This window comes from Zootoca vivipara, chromosome 16 (genome assembly GCF_965207765.1).
Source record: "Zootoca vivipara chromosome 16, rZooViv2.hap1.1, whole genome shotgun sequence".
NCBI lineage: Eukaryota > Metazoa > Chordata > Lepidosauria > Squamata > Lacertidae > Zootoca > Zootoca vivipara.
The window spans coordinates 37,995,749-38,018,748 of NC_142599.1; the positions used below are offsets into that span (position 1 = coordinate 37,995,749).

At 46.8% G+C, this 23,000-nt stretch overlaps 1 protein-coding gene and 1 long non-coding RNA gene across 3 annotated transcripts; both read left to right on the forward strand.

The window, feature by feature from the left end:
• The first annotated feature begins 2,325 nt into the window (after window positions 1-2,325).
• On the forward strand, window positions 2,326-8,143 carry LOC132591298 (uncharacterized). Its single transcript, XR_015947472.1, has 3 exons — window positions 2,326-2,386; window positions 5,519-5,715; window positions 7,926-8,143. It is a non-coding gene; the product is annotated as an uncharacterized LOC132591298 (long non-coding RNA).
• A 6,980-nt stretch (window positions 8,144-15,123) lies between these two features.
• Window positions 15,124-21,808, forward strand: LOC118076263 (extracellular matrix protein 1). Of its 2 annotated transcripts, XM_088659673.1 has the most exons (4): window positions 15,124-15,661; window positions 16,895-16,930; window positions 17,958-18,169; window positions 21,499-21,808. In XM_088659673.1, the coding sequence occupies exons 1-4, from the start codon at window positions 15,589-15,591 to the stop codon at window positions 21,634-21,636; spliced, it is 459 nt and encodes a 152-aa protein (XP_088515799.1). In that variant the 5' UTR covers window positions 15,124-15,588; the 3' UTR covers window positions 21,637-21,808. The 2 variants fall into 2 exon arrangements, 1 of the variants encoding a protein (XP_088515799.1); XR_015947473.1 differs by lacking the exons at window positions 15,124-15,661; window positions 16,895-16,930; window positions 17,958-18,169 and adding an exon at window positions 18,693-18,906.
• Window positions 21,809-23,000: the final 1,192 nt, after the last annotated feature.

A 23,000-nucleotide genomic window follows, 5' to 3' on the forward strand; every position in this document is an offset into this window, starting at 1 on the left:
CTAGTCCAACACTAATTTTGGAGGGTCCGACTGTCCCAGAGTTGGGAAGGAAAGTGGGGAGACGCTCTCCTATGGCTTCAGCCCCTTTGGGCAGTGAAAAACCAACCATATCATATACTGATCCATCTCAGAATTGGGACCTTCCCCTCGCACACAGATTTGGATTTTATTTTATTTTATTTTATTTTATTTTATTTTTGTTCTAAGAAGACGTGCCGGTGAGCTAATCCTTGGCTTGTTGTTTCAAGGCTGACCTGTTTTTTCCAGCGACCAAAATAATCCCAGTTCCTTTTGTTTTGGAATGGCGAGAGAACGGACTTGTTTTGTGTGTGTGTGTGTGCAGGAGTGGGCGAATGAAACTTTGCACGATGGCAGTGAGGGACTTGGCACCCGCTGTGCTTAAAGCAAACAGTCCCGGGGGCCTCATGGTAACATATCGAGGAGGAGGGTGGGGCTGCGCACCGGGCAGCTCGGCCAGAAGGGTGGGCACCCATCCCAGGCAAACAGCGTGCAGCTGATACAAGGCCCCCTTTTAACAACACATCCCCCTTTCAGGCCACAAAGTTCACAGGGGAAAGAAACACACAGTGTGCGTGTTAGAAAAACCCAGGCTAAGATCACAGGGGAGGGTCCTCCTAGGCCTGGACTACACAATGGCCCCCTGGCTGGGGGGGGGGGGCTGATCCACCCCCCCCCCACCCCTCTCCACAACACCCGGCATTGCCCCCGCCACTCCAAAGCCATTATAACAATGGCTGGTTTCTAAAGAGAGAAGAGTTGAATTGGAAGAGGGTAGGTGGGCAGAGGGTGACAAGAGCGGATGTGTCGTGGAGAATTGAACCTTATACATTACACTCATGAGACCACAAATGTACAGAGAGGGGAATGCTGCCTTGACATGACAGGAGCCATTTTTCAGACCAGGGAAAAAGGTTGAGGAAGAGTCATCTCTTTGTGGGGGGGGGGAGGGGGAAAATCCCCAACTCAACTCCAGACTGTCTCCGGAAAACGTTCTCACCTCCCCTTGCATAAATGTCACCTGAGCACCTTTGCAATCTTTCCAACAATATGCCTTGCAAAGATCTTGCAGCAATGGTATCTGCACATTCACACCAATCTCCTTGCTAAATCTCCACCTCAAAGTATTTTCCTTCCCAGAGAGAAGCTCTTGCCGGACCTTAAATCCCTCTTTAAATTGATCCAATAAAACTATGTTTTTGTAGGAAGTTATGTGTTTGATTGTATTAAGAGGGCAAGAGTTTTGAAAGTATTCTTTTTATATGTCTTATGCTGGACCCAGGTGGCGCTGTGGTTAAACCACTGAGCCTAGGGCTTGCCGATCAGAAGGTCGGCGGTGCGAATCCCTGTGACGGGGTGAGCTCCCGTTGCTTGGTCCCAGCTCTTGCCAACCTAGCAGTTTGAAAGCACGTCAAAATGCAAGTAGATAAATAGGAACCGCTACAGCGGGAAGGTAAACGGCGTTTCCGTGTGCTGCTCTGGTTCGCCAGAAGTGGCTTTGTCATGCTGGCCACATGACCTGGAAGCTATACACCGGCTCCCTCGGCCAATAATGCGAGATGAGCGCACAACCCCAGAGTCGGTCACGACTGGACCTCCCTTTACCTCCCTTTACCTTTATGCTGGAAAACTTCAAGACTTTAAAGTATTTTATTAACGTCTTCTTCAAAACGCGTATATATCTGTATTGCTAGAACGTAACCTTCCCTACACCACTAGTTATTGTATCTCTGTATTCCTTTATGTATGTAACGAATGTACTTGTTTCCTTTTCCAAGAATCAAACCCTATGTATCAATCTTTTAGAGTTACTGTACATTCCTATATTCAATTAAGTTACCCCCATGGTAAAAGTCTGTGAAGAATCCCTTGTTTCCCTCACGCTTTGACAGTTCCCCTTTACCACAGTGCCATCTAGCTTGTCTAAGAATAATGACACCAATATACAACTCAGTAAAGGAAACCCGTTTATTCAAGACATGTGTTACTGATGAGATTCCATCCTGTGAACAAATAAAATGTTTGCATAATCATTATCAGAGCCATGACACCTATTGTCCTACTGAAGTCCTCACATAGGAAAACCTATCAACCTTTGTACTTACCTGATCGCTCCTGCACCCTGCTGTTTCCCGCCCTTTTCTTGTCATTTGGTAACATTGGGAAGGAATACTATAAAAGTTGGAAGCCCCCTTTGTTCAGGGTTCTTCGCTCCGTCTTGCCATGTGAGGGGGAACCACTGTTGAAACAGCTTTTGGTTTTCTGGCTTTGAATCCGGTTTTTCTGTCTTGGAATGAATCACCTTTCTTTTTTTGGAAGTCCTGGTGTGGTCTCTGTCATTTGCTCCTTAACCTTAAAAGGGTAAAAGGTAAGAGCTCCTTAACCATATCTCTTGCTGGGGTTCCCGGACTCCTCCTGGGTCAGAACCCTTACTTCCTTGGGTCCTCAAGGCCCCTCAAATTCTTATAACACTGGTTTCTAAAGAGAGAAGAGTTGAATTGGAAGAGGGCAGGCAGGCAGAGGGCAACAAGAACAGATGCAAACTGAGTCCATTTATTCTGACAACCTGCTGGGGGGGGGGAGGACTATGTGTGGCTGTCGTAAGAACGCCAGATGATGTTCTTATCAGAACACCAGTGTGCCTGCCTTGCCCCCTCTATGCCCCCCTGACCCCTCCGATCCGCAGAACCGGCGCTGTTACAGCTGCCCTGTAATACCCGTTCTGCATTTGTATGCACTGGACTGGATGATTTAGAAGGGCTTCAGCCACACTTGGAACTCCCTGCTGATTGACATCAGGCAAGGGACCTTCTTCACTGTCCTCTTTGGGGTACTTGCTAAAAACGTTTTTGGGTTAAACCACTGAGCCTCTTGGGCTTGCCAATCAGAAGGTCGGCGGTTCGAATCCCTGCGATGGGGTGAGCTCCCATTGCTCAGTCCCAGCTCCTGCCAACTTAGCAGTTCAAAAGCATGTCAAGGTGCAAGTAGATAAATAGGTACCGCTACAGTGGGAACGTAAACGGTGTTTCCATGCGCTGCTCTGGTTTCGCCAGAAGCGGCTTAGACATGCTGGCAACAAGACCCGGAAGCTGTACGCCGGCTACCTCGGCCAGTAAAGCAAGATAAGCACCGGAACCCCAGAGTCGTCCACAACTGGACCTAATGGTCAGGGGTCCCTTTACCTTTACCTTACCCGGACGTGTATGTAGAACATGGGAGGGGGGCATGTGCTTCGATCTGGTTTTTAGCTGGTTGTTGATTTTCAAAAGGTTTTAAATTGCTGAAATTACTGATAATTTCATTCCCCCTCTCAGAACTACCCTTCGCTGGGGAGAGGCGTTGGTCATTAAACTGCTCTGGGAGGCGAATAAGGGTCTCCACCTAATAACTCTCAGCACCCTTAACAAACCACAGCTCCCAGGATGGTTTGGGAGAAGCTGGGACTGTTTAAAGTGGTATTGTAGAAGTTTCCACGTATGGTAAAGGTAAAGGTTAAAGGTAAAGGACCCCTGGATGGTTCAGTCGAAGGCGACTCTGGGGTTGCGGCGCTCATCTCACTTTCATGCCGAGGGAGCCGGCATTTTTCCACAGACAGCTTTCTGGGTCATGTGGCCAGCAGGAGTAAACCGCATCAGGCGGGTTACGTACTTTTTGGGTTACGTACAGCACCCCGGAACGAATTAGGTACGTAACCTGAGGTATCCCTGTAGAGATCCTGACTCTCCCCCCCCACCATTCAAAACATTTTATCTTCATACCGTGTTTCCCCTTTTTTAAGACACCGTCTTATAACTTTTTTTACTCAAAAAAGAACACGGTGTCTTATTTTCAGGGGATGTCTTGTACGGTACCTTAAGGCCTCCTCGGAGGGGCCAGGCCACTGGTTCGGGGTGCTGCTGGGCGCTCTGCGCGGCACCGAGGCGGCAGGCTGCTGGCTCGGCGCTGCAGACCGCCGGTTCCGGCGGCGGGGGGCAGGCCTCGGGCAGCTCTCCCCCCAAAAGAAGAGGCCAGGCGCTGCAGGGCGCTCCGAGCGCTCGGCGCTTCGGAGCGCTCCGCTCTGCAGCCGCCGCTTCAGGCGGCGGGGGGCAGGCCTCGGGCAGCTCTCCCCCCAAAAGAAGGGGCCAGGCGCTGCAGGGCGCTCCGAGCGCTCGGCGCTTTGGAGCGCTCCGCTCTGCAGCCGCCGCTTCCGGCGGCGGGGGGCAGGCCTCGGGCAGCTCTCCCCCCCAAAGAAGGGGCCAGGCGCTGCAGGGCGCTCCGAGCGCTCGGCGCTTCGGAGCGCTCCGCTTTGCAGCCGCCGCTTCCGGTGGCGGGGGGCAGGCCTCGGGCAGCTCTCCCCCCAAAAGAAGGGGCCAGGCGCTGCAGGGCACTCCGAGCGCTCGGCGCTTCGGAGCGCTCCGCTCTGCAGCCGCCGGCCTCGGGCAGCCAAACAAAAAGAGAAGAGGCCAGGCGCTGCAGGGCGCTCCGAGCGCTCAGCGCTTCGGAGTGCTCCGCTCTGCAGCCGCCGGTTATAGCGGCGGGGCGGCAGGCCTCGGGCAGCTCCTCCCCCCCCCCCAAAAAAAGAAGAGGCCAGGCGCTGCAGGGCGCTCCGAGCGCTCGGCGCTTTGGAGCGCTCCGCTCTGCAGCCGCCGGTTACGGCGGCGGGGCGGCAGGCCTCAGGCAGCTCCCCCCCCCCCGCAAAAGAAGAAGCCAGGCGCTGCAGGGCGCTCTGAGCGCTCGCTGCTTCGGAGCGCTCCGCTCTGCAACCGCCGGTTCCGGTGGCGGGGCGGCAGGCCTCGGGCAGCCCAAAAAAAAAAGAAAAGAAAAGAAGAGGCCAGGCGCTGCAGGGCACTCCATGCGTTCTCTGCAGCAACAGCAGCCAGTTCCAGGCCCCTCTGGCTGGCTGGGGCGCTCGGCGGTCTCGCATGGAGGTATGTCTTATTTTCGGGGGGTGTCTTAGATCTCACTAATGCTAAAAAATGCTGCCATGGCTTACTTTCTGACTACGTCTTAAAAAGGGGGAAACACGGTAGTTACCCCATAGGACTTTTTCTTTTGGGCAGAGGGGGAGATTTCTTATTTATAAACTTTTCTCTTGCACCTCCTAGTCTTTATGTGGGTCTATGTGGCTTGCAAACTCAAGGGAGATCAGCTGCCACGTGAAAGGATAAAAGAACAAGTTTTTTATAAAGAAAATCCCTAAAGCCAACATAGACCTTTAAACAGAATTGTATTTTGGGTACACTTAGCAACAGTTGATCATTCTTACATGCAACCCCCAAAGCCCTCCTTTGTCTTATATTATTTCATCATGTTCTCTCTTCTATTTATCTTTGCCGTTGTCTGGAAAACTTATCATAGATAATAATAATAATTTATTATTTGTACTCTGCCCATCTGGCTGGGTTTCCCCAGGCACTCTGGGCGGCTTCCAACAAAGATTTAAAATACATTAAAATGTTACACATTAAAAACTTCCCTGAACAGATAAATGAGCACTGTACTGTATGTTTTTCTGGGTTAGGGATAGCTCTCTTATAAACCAGCAGCAACTATAGCAGAGAGAAGGAAAAGGAGGAGCAGAGAGGAACTGTCTGGAGACAGAATCGCAAACCAGGAGAGAGAAGCCAACTCCGTCCGACTTCGATATGGCTATGAAGATGCAAGTCCTTCTTCTCTTGGTCTCTTGGTTCGTCCAGGGGCAATCTGTTCCAGGCTCAGGTATGCCTACAAAGAGAATCTATCACTAACTACAGTGGTACTGTACCTTGCAAGACGAAATTGATTTGTTCCACAAGCCGTTTCTTCTAGCGGAAATTTCGTCTTGCGAAGCGCGGTCGCGCGACCGGAAAAAACACACGAAAAAGGTGCAAAAAGCGGCTTCATCATGCGAAGTGCGGCAATAGACGGCAATAGAAAACTTCATCTTGCGAGACGCCTCGCGCAATGCAAAACGCTTTTGTATAGCGAGTTTTTTGTTGCACGAGGCATTCGTCTTGCGAGGTACCACTGTACAAGTTGAGATTTTGCTTGCTTGCTTCCCACTCCCTTTCTTCGTTCCAGACTAGGGCAAACGCCTGCAGGATGTTCCACGGGGAGAGAGCCTGCCGAGTGATATCTGCAAGCTGGCACAGTGGGGGTGGGCTTCAGAATCGCCCCTTGCAAGGCAGCCTTCTTGGAAGATGATGACACAGTGTTGATTTCCCCAAGCATCAGGGCAGGGCAGACGTTGTTCAGAGGTTGCCAGGCAGTGCATCAAGGCTCTTTGGGTACCAAATCAGGCCTGAAGCCAGGTGGAAAGGGGGTCCAGATATTCCTTTTCCTCCAAACATGTCTGAAGTTGACCAGCCACCACTGAGTCAGCGACCATGCCCCCAGTCGCTTCCCCACCCCACCCCACCCTCTCTCTCTGTGTATAAAACCCAAATTAAAAATGTCTTTAAAAGTAAATCAAATTAAATTAAATGAGCCTGCCCTCTCCCACCCTGCAGAGAGAGAGAGAGAGAGAGAGAGAGAGAGAGAGAGAGAGAGAGAGAGAGAGAGAGAGAGAGAGAGTTAAACAAGACAAAACACAAAACTTTAATGTGCAACAAAAGAAAATCATATATGAATACATCAATGTATTTGATTTGATTTGAAGTGGTGTTACTATGTATTTTATTGTTTTCTATGTCGCTTTGAGACTTTGGTAGGAAGCGGTAAAGAAATGGAATAATGAATACAGTAATAACGGAGAGATAAGGAGGGCGAGAGAAAGATTGCTTGCATTGTGAACGCAAGCATGCACACAGACACACAAGGCCTATAACAATCATCTTCCTGCCTTTCTCTTTCTTTTTTTCTTGCATTTTGATACAATTTATTAATTTTATGGTAACAAAAAACAAAAAAGGAACATCACAATCAAAATCATACATCTTAATTTGCTTCCTCCAACTCCTCCTCCTGGTTCCTTTTATATATATATATAAATTTATACACGTCCACAGAATCTTATACTGTACTCTTAACTATCCAATTTTAAAACAAAATAAAAAAATTCCTTCTAGTAGCACCTTATAGACCAGGCATCCCCAAACTGTGGCCCTCCAGATGTTTTGGCCTACAACTCCCATGATCCGTAGCTAACAGGACCAGTGGCTGGGGAAGATGGGAATTATAGTCCAAAACATCTGGAGGGCCGAAGTTTGGGGATGCCTGTTATAGACCAACTAGGTTTGTCATTGGTATGAGCTTTCGTGTGCATGCGGATCTGAAGAAGTGTGCATGCACATGAAAGCTCATACCTATGACAAACTTAGTTGGTCTCTAAGGTGCTGCTGGAAGGAATTTTATTTTATTTTATTTTGACTACGTCAGACCAACATGGCTACCTACCTGTAACCTCAGTTTAAGTACGCTTCGGTTTGAGTACTTTCAGTTTAAGTACTCTGCGGACCTGTCTGGAAGGGATTAATCCACTTTCCATTACTTTCAATGGGAAAGCTTGCTTCAGGTTAAGTACGCTTCAGGTTAAGTACAGACTTCCGGAACCAATTGTGTACTTAAACCAAGGTACCACTGTACTGGAAGGAATTTTTTAAAGATCAAAGCGTAGGAAATAAAATCCCACCAGGTGGCCTAAAAACATTTTGGATCCTCTGCTCGCCCTAGAAACACAGAGTTTCTATTATTTCCCCCCTCGCAAAAGTCAAAGTCCAGAAGTTCTTATACCGCTCAGCCAAATGCAGATTTTCCAGGCTTTTTCCATTGCTGGGCCACTAAAATCCTAACTGCAGCTAACGCCCATGTCAAAAGCTCTTCAGAGCAACAAGCAAAAGTGCTGTTCGCCCACATATTCTGTAAAGAGTATTTCTCAACTAAGGCAGGTGAGGTGTGATTGAGCGTCCTTTGATTTCCATCCCTCTCTCTCTCACCTTCCCCCAAAAAAGTTGAAGGATACCCAGAAAAATTCCCACCTGCCCGCCCCACTGCCAAGAATATCGGGAACATCTGCAAGGGTGGGGGTAAGAAGCTGTCGCACTACCAGGACCTGAAAGACTCAGATCTCTTAGACGTCTACAGCACGCAAGATGTCCTCGTCGAAGTGGGATCCGCACTGGACATGTGTTGCAAGCAAAAGGAGCAACTCCCTTGCGCCGAGAAAGCTGTGAGTGCTTACCATTTTCCTCCTTGGCCTGACAAATATGCCAACTGCTTTAATATGGGGGTCTTGTGGGGTCAGGGGGTGGCTGCTCTTAGCTATCTTTTGAAAGACTTGTAATCTTTCCATATTTTTTCTTTCAATAATAATAATAATAATAATAATAATAATAATAATAATAATAATAATAATTTTATTATTTATACCCTGCCCATCTGGCTGGGTTTCCCCAGCCACTCTGGGCGGCTTCCACCAAAGATTAAAAATACAATAATATATTAAACATTAAAAGTTTCCCTAAACAGGGCTGCCTTCACATCTAAACATTAGATAGTTTTTTATTTCCTTGACATCTGAAAGGTGGGCGTTCCACAGGGCGGGTGCCACTACTGAAAAGGCCCTGCTTTGCATGGTTCCCTGTAAGTTGGCTTCTCGCAGTAAGGAAACTGCCAGAAGGCCCTCGGCACTGGATCTCAGTGTCCGGGCAGAGTGATGGGAAGTGATTGGGAAGGCAATTAGGATTCAGTTGTACAGAGAGTGCTCTGCAGACGACCCAAAGCTGCCCTCTTCTCAACCTGTTGCTGCTTTGAGTGCAAATCCACACCCACACACACATTTTGCAAGACAGACATTTGGACACATATTAAAAAGAGGCTCTGAGTTTGGGCCCAGATTATGAAACCCTAGTTAGCCATCTTATTGACCCTTTCACCTGTCTCCCTCCTGGTCCAGTGGTCTATCGTCCTGAACAAGATGTGCACAAAGCAAGGCGCAGTAAAGATGGTGCAGCATGAGTGCTGTGGAAAGAGTGGTGCCGCCAGGGAAAACTGTTTTGACAAGAAGTCCCCCTTCCCAAATTACGACTTCGAGAACTGATGGGTGATTCTGTCGGGACCTATGTAACATTTGCAGCTTCTTTGCACATGCCTATTATGTAACTCCAATTAACATGAAGCTGTTTCTTAACTGCCTTGATCCCTCCCTACAAAAACAATAAATCATTATGCCTGAGGTTGTTTAAATGTTTACTTTTGTGTGTGTGTGTTTTTTTATGTTTATTTGAAAACTGTGTAAAAGAGGTTTTCTGGCAAATGAAATGTGACCAATGTAACATGACCAATGTAACATGTGACAATCCGTTCCTAGACACCCACAAAATACAGTAAAGGACTCCATAGCATGGCATGTGACATCTTGTATACCGGTAGTTGGTGAAGTTTAATTCAATTCCTCCAAACCAGATACCTCCAGATCTTGGTGAGATTTCTAGAGAATTATCATCATCATCATCATCATCATCATCATCATCATCATCATCATCATTATTACCGTATTTCCAGCACCACGCTGCCCATGTCCGGGGCGCCGAAAATGGCTTCTGCATATGGCCGCATTGCCGGAAATCGCTTCTGCGGCTGCGCAGACGTGATTTCCAACGACTGCGCAGGCGCCATTTCCAGCACCACTCGGCGACTCCCCGAGCCGCACTGTGCCAGTTTAGTGCAGCGTGCGGGGGACTTGCCGAGCGGGCAGCTCGTGGGCCAGATAAATGGCTTTTGTGGGCCATATCTGGCCCATGGGCCGGAGGTTGCCGATGTATGGTATAGCCCTACCAACAATTGGGGGGGGGGTTGATGGTGGCATCTGGAATCCAGCAATATCTGGAGGGCCCACCCCTGTTTAATCATAATTTGCATTGTGCACACAAGTTCTGCTATTCAAATGCTCTCTATATGAAAATTCACTTAATCAGACACAAGGAATTCATACCCAGACCTCGCTATACATACCACAGATGCAGATATCCCAACAACCAGACCTGTACATAGTACTGTAAATAAATAAGCAGCCCTTAGACAAGATTTATTTTGGGGTGTTTTGCTGGTCTGCAGCCACTCTTTTGCCAGAAACCATAGAGGGAGAGATCGGTGGAAAAAAGAGCATTCCCCCCCCCTCTTCCTTGTTTGACTTTTACAAAGTTTTCAGTGTGTTTCCCCCCCTGGGTTTTCACAGGCTTTTTCTTCATTTTGGCACCAGAATTCCATGGTTGGGAACTCATTAGAAATCTCCCCATAGGAATCAATGGAAATGGTTGACTTGCTATGCAAATGATCGCCTAACAAACAATTTCCTTTCTTTTTTTGTATAAAATTGTCATTGGTACTTTTCAACATTCAACTTTTTAATAAAAACAAACTAGTCTAAATAAAAATACAGCAATAAGAGCAAAGAAAGGAAAGGAAAATGAAAAGAGGAAAAAAATACAAAACCCTCTCCCAAAGGTAGATCTTAGGCAAAACCATTTTGCAAAACCAATATAATATGGGTTTTATTTCCCGTTATATGTGCATCTATAAAAGGCATAGGCAACCTTGGCTCTCCAGATGTTTTGGAACCCCAACTCCCATGATCCCTGACCACTGGCCCTGTTAGCTAGGGATCATGGGAGTTGTAGTTCCAAAACATCTGGAGAGCCAAGGTTGCCTGTGCCTGATCTATAATATACATTTCTGTACACATTACTTGGCGGAGAACAGCTTTGCAAAATTTAGAGAAGTACAAATTTCAAAGGACAGTTAAGCAGCGGTTTGTGTATGGCTTTATTACCTGCAACAACAGACACCAGAGTTTTCAAAGTGGCCACAACAATCTCATTCCAAAGGGATATGGACTGACAGAAGGGGGAAAGGTTGAATTGCAAGGACATGTTATCTCTCTAACCCCAAGACTTTGATTTAGGATTGAAAGAATAAGTAAAAGCAGCAAGGCTTGACTTCAAGATATGCAACTGATATATAAATGTTTTGTGTTGTGTGATCTTATGCAGAAACATTCAACTATTTTTGTGTAAATGTAAATGTCACTTCCACAAAAGGGGGGAATTTTGTGTGTAATTGTTTTTCTATGTTTAATGTATAGTAAGTTATGTTATAGTGTATTATTCCTTACACACCCAATAGAGGATTCTCATGTTTTCTAATAGATCAGGCTATTGAGTAGTCCAATATTTAGGTTACATCAATTTAGGACCACTTTTCCATGTCCCAACCTTCTCTACACATTTTAAATTGTTTAATTCTTTTTACCAAGGAGCAGTTTCAGGATCCATGAAACAGCAGATACAAGAAGGTGTATATGCCTTGATTTACCAGGAATGATTCCTTATAGAATTAAATTGACCTATTTGGACAACTGCCCTTTTTATAATGGTTTTTGCGGATTGGTTTGAAAAGTTGAAAACCATGGCGCTATCTAAATTTTAATTGGCCTCAGTTCTGATTGGCCATGTATCCCAGGTGCAATGAACTTTCTCTGGTCCCCTTAGAACAACTGAGCAACTTTCCTAGAGTGCAAGACCAATGCCAAATAAATAATAACCCAATCCCATAGAAGGCAAAGGCAAAGACATTTCTCTCACGACGTGTCCAAACCTTATGCCAGGGACAAGGCGAGATGGTCAAAAGAAAAGCCCTAAGGGGATTTCGCCAGGAGTTGTTGCTGTGAGTATGTTAGAGGTGTGGGGCCAGAAAGCTAACTTTGACACCTGAGAACACACAAAAAGGCAGAAACAAAGCAGAATGCAATTTTCAATCATTGCTGAACCATCCTGATAAATTAAAGCATAGACCACTATTGAGAAAATGCTTATCCCAAAGTGCTAGAACATGCTTCCTCCGAAGGGGAGAATACGCAACGTCGGTGTGCGGCAATAATTTTTAATAAATAAAAAGTAAGCCGCAGAGAGGGGAAATGTTGTAGGAAATCGAACACCATGCACTGCTCTCAGGGGTCCACAGATGTACAGAGAGGGGAATGATGCCTTGACCTGACAGGAGCCATTTTTCCTTACCAGAAACAGAGGTCAAGAAAGGGCTATCCCTTGCTCAACAGGAGGAATAATTCCCACTTGACCCCAGACCATCACCGGAATACGCCTCGCCTCTTTTGCATAACTATCGCCTAAGCTCTTTTACAAACTCCTCCAGGAACATACATAATGATGCCTTAACTCAGGAAGGTCTGGCGCAACAGCAAATGCGCATTTCGCACCAACCCCCCTTCTTTATCTCTGCCCCAAGCGTTTTTCCTCCCAGGAAGGAGACTTGATGAATCTAAATCTTTCTTTAATTCTGCCTGAATAAAGCTATGTTTTGTATGAATTTATCTATTTCATTATATTAAGGGGACAAGGGTTTCTTTTGAATGTATTCTCGTATATGTGTTTCTGTAAAACTCTGAGACTTTCAAGTTGTTAAAATGTCGTTTTAAACTATGTATATATTATATTGCTAAAATGTAACCTTTCCCATGTCACTACTTATTGTATCTCTGTATTCCTTTTATGTAACTATTAGATGTACTTGTTTCTTTACCTAGTATCAAACCCTGATTATTAATCTATATTATAGTTTTGCATTCACCCAAGTCTCCCCATGTTAAAAGATCCTTGCAGGATTCTGTGTTTTCCCCATGCTTTGACAGTTATCCTTTACCACAGCGCCATCTAGCTTGTCTAATAATAATGACACCAATACACAACTCAGTGAAGAAAAACAAGTTTATTGACACGCAGGTGTCACCGATGGTTTTCGCACTGAACGAATAAAATGTATGCATACTCATTATCAGGACCATCACCCCAATTGTCTTCCTAAGGTCCCCCCCATCGAAAAACCTATCAAACCTTTGTACTTACCTGATTGCGTTCTACTTGACTGTCTCCCGCCCTTTCCTTGTCATTGAGTAACATTGGAAAAGAATATTATAAAAGGTTGGAAATTCCTTTGTTCTGGGTTCTTCGCTCCGTCCTGCTACGTGAGGGAAGGACCCCGTTGCAACAGTTTTCTTTTACTTGGAAATAAACTGCCTTGCTTTCTAGATGCTCTGGTGTGGTCCCTGTCATTTTACTCCACCAAGGAGCTCTGTAAACTGGTCTCCTTGTCAGGTTCTCGGACTCTTCCTGGGTCAGAACCTAGTTGTTTCTGGGTCACCCAACCCCCTAAATTCCTATTTCACTCCCCTCCCCTCCCCTCCAGGAAGAAGGGGTGGGGGAAGATCTACATCAAGACCAAGGTCAGGGGGAAGAGAAAGATCAACTCTGGGATCTGCTGCCGCAGTGGATCTTGCCGCCCAATGCAGGCATTTCACCTTGTCTCGGTGAGTTCCACTGGCAGAGTGGGAATTTGGGGCCTGGAACTCTCCCAGGTCCTAGTCCAGGGGTTGGCAAGGTTTACCTCGCCTGGGCCAGTTCACTCCAGCAGAGCTCCCTCTGTGGGCCGGATGGTGTGTGTTTGTGTGTGCCCACGCCTGTGATACTTACCTGATTGCTCCTGCTCCCTGCTGTTTCCCGCCCTTTTCTTGTCATTTGGTAACATTGGGAAGGAATACTATAAAAGTTGTAAGCCCCCTTTGTTCAGGGTTCTTCGCTCCATCTTGCCACGTGAGGGGGAACCGCTGTTGCAACAGCTTTTTGTTTTTCTGTCTTGGAATAAATCGCCTTGCTTTTTGGGAGTCCTGGTGTGGTCTCTGTCATCTGCCGTCGGTAAGAGCTCCTTAACCATATCTCTTGCCAGGGTTCCTGGAGTCCTCCTGGGTCAGAACCCTCACTTCTCTGGGTCCTCAGGGCCCCTCAAATTCTTATAAGAGAGGCAAACCTAGTCCATTTATCCTGGCAACCTGCTGGGGGGGGGAGGGCTGTGTATGGCTGTCATAAGAAGGCCAGACAATGTTCTTATCAGAACACCAGTGTGCCTGCCTTGCCCCCTCTATGTCCCCCCCTGACCTCTCCAATCCGCAGAACCGGCATTGTTACAGCTGCCCTGTAATAATACCCGTTCTGCATCACTTGGAACTCCCTGCTGATTGACATCAGGCAAGGGACCTTCTTCACTGTCCTCCTTGGGGCACTTGCTAAAAATGTTTTTGGGTTAAACCACTGAGCCTCTTGGGCTTGCTGATCAGAAGGTTGGCGGTCCGAATCCCTGCGACGGGGTGAGCTCCCATTGCTCAGTCCCAGCTCCTGCCAACTTAGCAGTTCAAAAGCATGTCAAGGTGCAAGTAGATAAATAGGTACCGCTACAGTGGGAACGTAAACGGTGTTTCCATGCGCTGCTCTGGTTTCGCCAGAAGCGGCTTAGACATGCTGGCAACAAGACCCGGAAGCTGTACGCCGGCTACCTCGGCCAGTAAAGCAAGATAAGCACCGGAACCCCAGAGTCGTCCACGACTGGACCTAATGGTCATGGGTCCCTTTACCTTTACCTTACCTGGACGTGTATGTAGAACATGGGAGGGGGGCATGTGCTTCGATCTGGTTTTTAGCTAGTTGTTGATTTTCAAAAGGTTTTAAATTGCTGAAATTACTGATAATTTCATTCCCCCTCTCAGAACTACACTTTGTTGGGGAGAGGCATTGGTCATTAAACTGCTCTGGGAGGTGAATAAGGGTCTCCACCTAATAACTCTCAGCACCCTTAACAAACCACAGCTCCCAGGATGGTTTGGGAGAAGCTGGAACTGTTTAAAGTGGTATTGTAGAAGTTTCCATGTATGGTAAAGGTAAAGGTAAAGGTAAAGGACCCCTGGATGGTTAAGTCCAGTCAAAGGTGACTCTGGGGTTGTGGTGCTCATCTCGCTTTCAGGCCAAGGGAGCCGGCATTTTTCCACAGACAGCTTTCTGGGTCATGTGGCCAGCAGGACTAAACCGCATCAGGCGGGTTACATACTTTTCGGGTTACGTACAGCACCCCGGAATGAATTAGGTACGTAACCTGAGGTATCACTGTAGAGATCCTGACTCCCCCCCACCCCCCACCATTCAAAACATTTTATCTTCATAGTTACCCCATAGGACTTTTTCTTTTGGGCAGAGGGGGAGATTACTTATTTATAAACTTTTCTCTTGCACCTCCTAGTCTTAATGTGAGTCTCTGTGGCTTGCAAACTCAAGGGAGATCAGCTGCCACGTGAAAGGATAAAAGAAGTTTTTTATTAAAAAGTCCCTTAAGCCAACACAGACCTTTAAACAGAATTGTATTTTGGGTACACTTAGCAACAGTTGATCATTCTTACATGCAACCCCCAAAGCCCTCCTTTGTCTTATATTATTTCATCATGTTCTCTCTTCTATTTATCTTTGCCGTTGTCTGGAAAACTTATCATAGATAATAATAATAATTTATTATTTGTACTCTGCCCATCTGGCTGGGTTTCCCCAGGCACTCTGGGCGGCTTCCAACAAAGATTTAAAATACATTAAAATGTTACACATTAAAAACTTCCCTGAACAGATAAAGGAGCACTGTACTGTATGTTTTTCTGGGTTAGGGATAGCTCTCTTATAAAACCAGCAGCAACTATAGCAGAGAGAAGGAGAAGAAGGAGCAGAGAGGAACTGTCTGGAGACAGAATCGCAAACCAGGAGAGAGAAGCCAACTCCGTCCGACTTCGATATGACTATGAAGATGCAAGTCCTTCTTCTCTTGGTCTCTTTTTTCATCCAGGGGCAATCTGTTCCAGGCTCAGGTATGCCTACAAAGAGAATCCATCACTAACTACAAGTTGAGATTTCGCTTGCTTGCTTCCCACTCCCTTTCTTTGTTCCAGACTAGGGTAAACGCCTGCAGGATGTTCCGCGGGGTAAGGAGAGAGCCTGCCAAGCGAGATCTGCAAGCTGGCACAGTGGGGGTGGGCTTCAGAATGGCCTCTTGCAAGGCAGCCTTCTCGGAAGATGGTGACACAGTGTTGATTTCCCCAAGCATCAGGGCAGGGCAGACGTTATTCAGAGGTTGCCAGGCAGTGCATCAAGGCCAGGTGGAAAGGGGGTCCAGATATTCCTTTTCCTCCAAACACGTCTGAAGTTGACCAGCCACCACTGAGTCAGCGACCATGCCCCCAGTCGCTTCCCCACCCCACCCCACCCTCTCTCTCTGTGTATAAAACCCAAATTAAAAATGTCTTTAAAAGTAAATCAAGTTAAATTAAATGAGCCTGCCCTCTCCCACCCTGCCAGAGAGAGAGAGAGAGAGAGAGAGAGAGAGAGAGAGAGAGAGAGAGAGAGAGTTGTCTTATGCTGCCTATCACACAAGAAAAGAAAATTTGAGAGAGAGAAGTGAAGGAAGAAACCTGGGACTTGGCGAGGGGTGGTGGTGTCTGAGATAAAAAGCGGAGATAAGTCTCCAGTCCTCATGGTTCTGGAGAAAGGGCTGCTTCAAACAGGAACACAGGAAGCTGCCTGTGCTGAGCCAGAGCACTGGTCCCCCTAACGGTGTGTGTGTGTGTGTGTGTGTGTGTGTGTGTGTGTGTGTGTGTGTGTGTCTGAGTGTTCAGGCAGGGAGTCTCTCCAAGCCCCGCCTGGAGATGCCAGGATCTGAACTTGGGACCTTCTGCATGCATAGCAGGCTACAGCCTCTGCGCACAACACCGAGTCCTGTAGCAATGCTGCAGTCATTAGATGGAGCAATGTTTTTGGCTTTAAAGGCTTTAAGAATATTTTAACTGAAGCTGCTTTTAGATACTTTCAAGTGTGCAGTAATTGGTTTTGAGGTTGTTGGTTTTTTTAAAGAACGATCTAACTGATTTACACTATTTTAGCTTCGTGTTTCTGTTTGCTGACCTGGGTTCCTTGGAGAGGAAAGGGAGGGTGATTAATACTACTACTACTACTACTACTACTAATAATAATTTTCTAAAAAAGCAAGACAAAACACCAATCTTTATTGTATCATTATCTCTCTCTTTTTCTGATTCTCCCTACAGCTATGTACCAGCGACCTATACCTGTAGGTGGAGCAGGTGAGACAGTCGTTGTTGTTCTAACTACTATCCGTGCTGGGGAATGGGGCTAGTTTCTTTGGAAAACGGTCATTTAGAAATTTTAGGTTGTGCAACAAAAGAAAATCATATATGAATAAATCAATGTATTTGATTTGAATTGGTATTACTATGTATTTTATTGCTTTGTATGCCGCTTTCAGACTTTGGTAGAAAGCAGTGAACAAATGGAATAATGAATAATAACAGAGAGATAAGGAGGGCGAGAGAAAGATTGTTTGCATTGTGAACGCAAGCATGCACACAGACACACAAGGCCTAGAACAATCATCTTGCTGCCTTTCTCTTTCTTTTTTTCTTGTATTTTGATACAATTTATTAATTTTATGATAACAAAATTTATTAATTTTATGATAACAAAAAAAACCCACCCACACACAAAGAACATCACAATCAAAACCATATATCTTAATTTACTTCCTCCAACACCCCCTCCTGGTTCCTTTTTTTAATAGGTACTTATTTATACACGTCCGCAGAATCTTTTAACTATCCAATTTTAAAACAAAACAAAAAAATTCCTTCTAGTAGCACCTTAGAGACCAACTAGGTTTGTCATTGGTATGAGCTTCCGTGTGCATGCACACTTCTTCAGGCACACAAGAGCTCATACCAATGACAAACTGGAAGGGTTTTTTAAAGATCAAAGCGTAGGAAATAAAATCTCACCAGGTGGCCTAAAAACATTTTGGATCCTCTGCTCACCCTAGAAACACAGAGTTTCTATGATTTTTTTCCCTCGCAATAGCCAAAGTCCAGAAGTTCTTATACCGCTCGGCCAAAGGCAGATTTTCCAGGTTTTTTCCATTGCTGGGCTACTAAAATCCTAGCTGCAGCTAACGCCCATGTCAAAAGCTCTTCGGAGCAACAAGCAAAAGTGCTGTTCACCCACATATTCTGTAAATAGTATTTCTCAACTAAGGCAGGTGAGGTGTGATTGAGCGTCTTTGATTTCCATCCCTCTCTCTCTTACCTTCCCCAATAAAAGTTGAAGATGGGCCAGAAAAATTCCCACCTGCCCGCCCCAGTGCCAAGAATATTGGGAACATCTGCAAGGATGGGAGTAAAAAGCTGCCGCAGGGCCTGAAAGATTCAGATCGCTCAAACGTCTACGACAAGGCAGATGTCCTCATTGAACTGGGAGTCGCCCTGGGCAAGTGTTGCAAGGAAAAGGCGCAGCTCCCTTGCTCCGAGAAAGCAGTGAGTGCTTACCATTTTCATCCTTGGCCTGACAAATATGGCAACTGCTTTAATATGGGGGCCTAGTGGGGTCAGGGGGTGGCTGCTCTTAGCTATCCTTTGAAAGACTTGTAACCTTGCCACCTTTTTTCTAATATTATTATTAATAATAATAATAATTTTATTATTATTTATACCCTGCCCATCTGGCTCGGTTTCCCCAGCCACTCTGGGCGGCTTCCAAGAGAATATCAAAATACAATAGTATATTAAACATTAAAAGTTTCCCTAAAAAGCGTAGGAAATAAAATCTCACCAGGTGGCCTAAAAACATTTTGGATCCTCTGCTCACCCTAGAAACATTGCTGGGCTACTAAAATCCTAACTGCAGCTAACGCCCACATCAAAAGCTCTTCGGAGCAACAAGCAAAAGTGCTGTTCGCCCACATATTCTGTAAAGAGTATTTCTCAACTAAGGCAGGTGAGGTGTGATTGAGCGTCGTTTGATTTCTATCCCTCCCTCTCTCTCACTTTCCCCAGTGAATGCTGAAGGTGGGCAAGACAAATTCCCACCTGCCCGCCCCACTGCCAAGAATATCGGGAACATCTGCAAGGATGGGAGTAAGAAGCTGCCGCAGGGCCTGAAAGACTCAGATCGCTCAAACGTCTACGGCAAGGCAGATGTCCTCATCGAACTGGGAGTCGCACTGGGCAAGTGTTGCAAGGAAAAGGCGCAGCTCCCTTGCTCCGAGAAAGCAGTGAGTGCTTACCATTTTCCTCCTTGGCCTGACAAATATGGCAGCTGCTTTAATATGGGGGCCTTGTGGGGTTTCCCTAAACAGGGCTGCCTTCAGATGTCTTCTAAAAGTCTGCTGGTTGTTTTTCTCTTTGACAACTGATGGGAGGGCGTTCCACAGGGCGGGTGCCACTACCGAGAAGGCCCTCTGCCTGGTTCCCTATAACTTGGCCTCTTGCAGTGAGTGAACCGCCAGAAGGCCCTTGGCGCTGGACCTCAGTGTCTGGGCAGAATGATGGGGATGGAGACATTCCTTTAGGTATACTGGACCGAGGCCGTTTAGGGCTCTTTCTTTCTTTCTTTGGAAGGGGGGGTGCGGGTGGGTGTAAAGCAGTGACATCCTGAACCTACGTATTTTTAGCTCCATGGGACGCACCCGACCATAGGGCACACCTCATTTTTAGAGGCGGAAAACAAGAAATATATATATATATTGTTTTCCTCCTCTAAAAGGCTGGGAGGAGGGGTGGAAGGGGTTCCCATCCCTCCTCTCACCTCCCTGTAAAGCAAGCAGACCTTGAGGACAGCCTCAAGAAGGAGGGAGGGAGGGAGGGAGGGAGGGAGGGAGGGAAGGAAGGAAGGAAGGAAGGAAGGAAGGAAGGAAGGAAGGAAGGGGTGAAAGAGAGAGAGAGAGGAAGAGAAAGGGAAGGAGGGGGGAGGGTGTGAGAGAGAATCAATTTTGCAAGAATATTTGGGTTTCTTCCAAAATGGTGCTATTCAGGAAATACAGCTGCAGAGGAACTGTCCAGTTATTGACTATCAACCTCCTTTAGTTCCACGTTTAGTTGGGAGGTGCTACTGAAGAAGGAGCTGTTTCTTTTCTATAAATATTCCTAGGAAAACCCCAGTTTTACTTTGATGTAATGATGACTTTAGGTACTAGATGCATGCCAATTTCCTACTTCATAAATCATATTAATTCCAAACAATGTGGGCCAGATTCAGCCGACTAGTCCTGCCAGCAGAAGCCCTCGGAAGGAGCTGAAGCTGGGGCAATAGAGAAAGAAAGAGAGGGAGGGAGAGAAGAGAGAGAAGGAAGGAAAGAATGATGGGTGGGTGGAAGGGTTAAGAGAGAGTGAAAGAAAGAGGGGGAAGGAAGGAAGGAAGGAAGGAAGGAAGGAAGGGAGGAAGGAAGGAAGGAAGGAAGGAAGGAAGGAAGGAAGGAAGGAAGGAAGGAAGGAAGGAAGGAAGGAAGGAAGGAAGGAAGGAAGGAAGGAAGTGTTTGTGTGTGTGTGTGTGAGAGAGAGAGAGTTATTGTCGGGGGCATGGTAACGGCGATTGCTGATCCTGCCTCCCCCTCCCCCCAGGCGGCGATGGCCCGCGCGCAGCTGCTGGAGCAGAGCGAGGTGGCACCAGGATCAGCCCGAAATCGGGCTGTTCCGATCCCCTCCTCCCCCTCCGCGATCGCCAGGGCGGGTGGAGGGAAAGCCAGCCAAACGCTTTGCGCGGCTCTGGGGCTTTCCCTCCACCCGCCCCACAGCCAGCCAGCGAGAAGGGCCGTCTCCCTTCTCCCTGGCTGGCTGTGGGGCAGGCAGAGGGAAAGTTGGCCAAATGCTTTGCACGGCTCTGGGGCTTTCCCTCCACCCGCCCCACAGCCAGCCAGCGAGAAGGGCCGTCTCCCTTCTCCCTGGCTGGCTGTGGGGCAGGCAGAGGGAAAGTTGGCCAAATGCTTTGCACGGCTCTGGGGCTTTCCCTCCGCCCGCGTCACAGCCAGCCGGCTAGAAGGAACGTCTCCCTCCTCCCCGGCTGGCTGTGGGGCGCGTAAAAGAAACGGAGCGGCACCGGGCAAGGGGGGGCAGGCTGGCCAGCGCCCCCTCCGTATTGGCGCTCTAGGCAGTTGCCTAGTTTGCCTCAATGCTCGCTCTGGCCCTGATCACACCCCTTCCCGAATTAAGACAAGTTTGCAGTTTTGATACTAGTCCTTGCTCCTGACAAGAGTGCCTTTGTTTCCCAACTAATAATAACAATAACAATATAACAACAACAACAACAACAACAACAACAACAACAACAATTTACTATTTATACCCCGCCCATCTGGCTGGGTTTCCCAAGCCACTCTGGGCGGCTTCCACCAAAGATTAAAAATACAGTAAAACATCAGTCATTAAAAACTTCCCTAAACAGGGCTGCCTTCACGTCTAAACGTTAGATAGTTGTTTATTTCCTTGACATCTGAAGGGTGGGCGTTCCACAGGGCGGGTGCCACTCCCGAAAAGGCCCTGCTTTGCCTGGTTCCCTGTAAGTTGGCTTCTCGCAGTGAGGGAACTGCCAGAAGGCCCTCGGCGATGGATCTCAGTGTCCGGGCAGAGTGATGGGAAGTGATTGGGAAGGCAATTAGGATTCAGTTGTACACAGAGTGCTCTGCAGTCGACCCAAAGCTGCCCTCTTCTCAACCTGTTGCTGCTTTGAGTGCAAATCCACACCCACACACACATCTTGCAAGACAGACATTTGGATACATATTAAAAAGAGGCTCTGAGTTTGGGCCCAGATTATGAAACCCTAGTTAGCCATCTTATTGACCCTTTCATCTGTCTCCCTCCTGGTCCAGTGGTCTGCCGTCCTGAACAAGATGTGCGAAAAGCAAAGCGCAGTAAAGATGGCGCACCATGAGTGCTGTGGAAAGAGTGGTGCCGCCAGGGAAAACTGTTTTGACAAGAAGTCCCGCTTCCCAAATTATGACTTCTAGAACTGATGGGTGATTCTGTCGTGACCTATGTAACATTTGCAGCTTCTTTGCGCATATATATATATATATATATATATGCATGTGATTTGACTATTATGTAACTCCAATTAACATGAAGCTGTTTCTTAACTGCCTTGATCCCTCCCTACAAAAACAATAAATCATTATGCCCTAGGTTGTTTAAATGTTTACTTTTTATTGTGTGTGTGTGTTTTGTTTTGTTTTTTAAAAAAAGATGTAGCCAATGTAACAGCTTTGCAACCTCAAGAACTTATCTGTAATGTGGGCAAGCTTTTCCTCTGAAAGTATGAATCCATTTTTCTTCTTTTTGTGCCGCTATACTAAGGTTTCATGGCCAAGTGCCAAATCGATAGTAATGTTTATTTGAAAACTGTGTAAAAGAGGTTTTCTGGCAAATGAAATGTGACTAACGTAACATGACCAACGTAACATGTGACAATTCATTCCTAGACACCAGGGGTCAGCAAACATTTTCAGCAGGGGGCCGGTCTACTGTCCCTCAGACCTTGTGGAGGGCCAGACTATATTTTGAAAAAAAATATGAACGAATCCCTATGCCCCACAAATAACCCAGAGATGCATTTTAAATAAAAGGACACATTCTACTCACGTAAAAACATGCTGATTCCTGGGCCATCCGTGGGCCGGATTTAGCAGGCGATTGGGCCGCATCCGGCCCCCAGGCCTTAGTTTGGGAACCCCTGCTAGACACCCAAAAAATACAGCAAAGGACTCCATAGCATGTGACATCTTGTATAGCTGGCGAAGTTTAATTCAATTCCTCCAAACCACCAGATACCTCCAGACCTTGGTGAGATTTCTAGAGAATTATTATGATTATGATTATTAAGCACTGCCTTTTGTGCCACAGAACCTGCTTTTGGATATGTGTAAAATCTAAATTGATAGGTGGCGCTGGTGTTTTTTTATGTGGAGTAGGTGAAACAGGAATGCAGGAGGGAAGGGGAACCTTTGTTTTTGGGCAGCCTTTCTCTTGGTCTTAGGAAAGTATAGCCCAGGCGTCAGCAACGTTTTCCGGCTGTGGGCTGGACATGGGCCGGACATGCGCAGAAGCTACCAGTATTTCCGGCATCATGCTGCCCATGTCTAGGGCGCCGGAAATGGCTTCTGCAGATTTCCGCAGTGCTGGAAATCGCTTCTGCGGCTGCGATTTCCATTTCCGGCACTACTCCCCGAGTCGCACTGTGCCGGTTTAGAGCAAAGAAAGGAAAGGAAAATGCAAAGAGGGGAAAAATACAAAGCCCTCTCCCAAAGGTAGATCTTAGGCAAAACCATTTTGCAAAACCAATATAATATGGGTTTTATTTCCCGTTATATGTGCA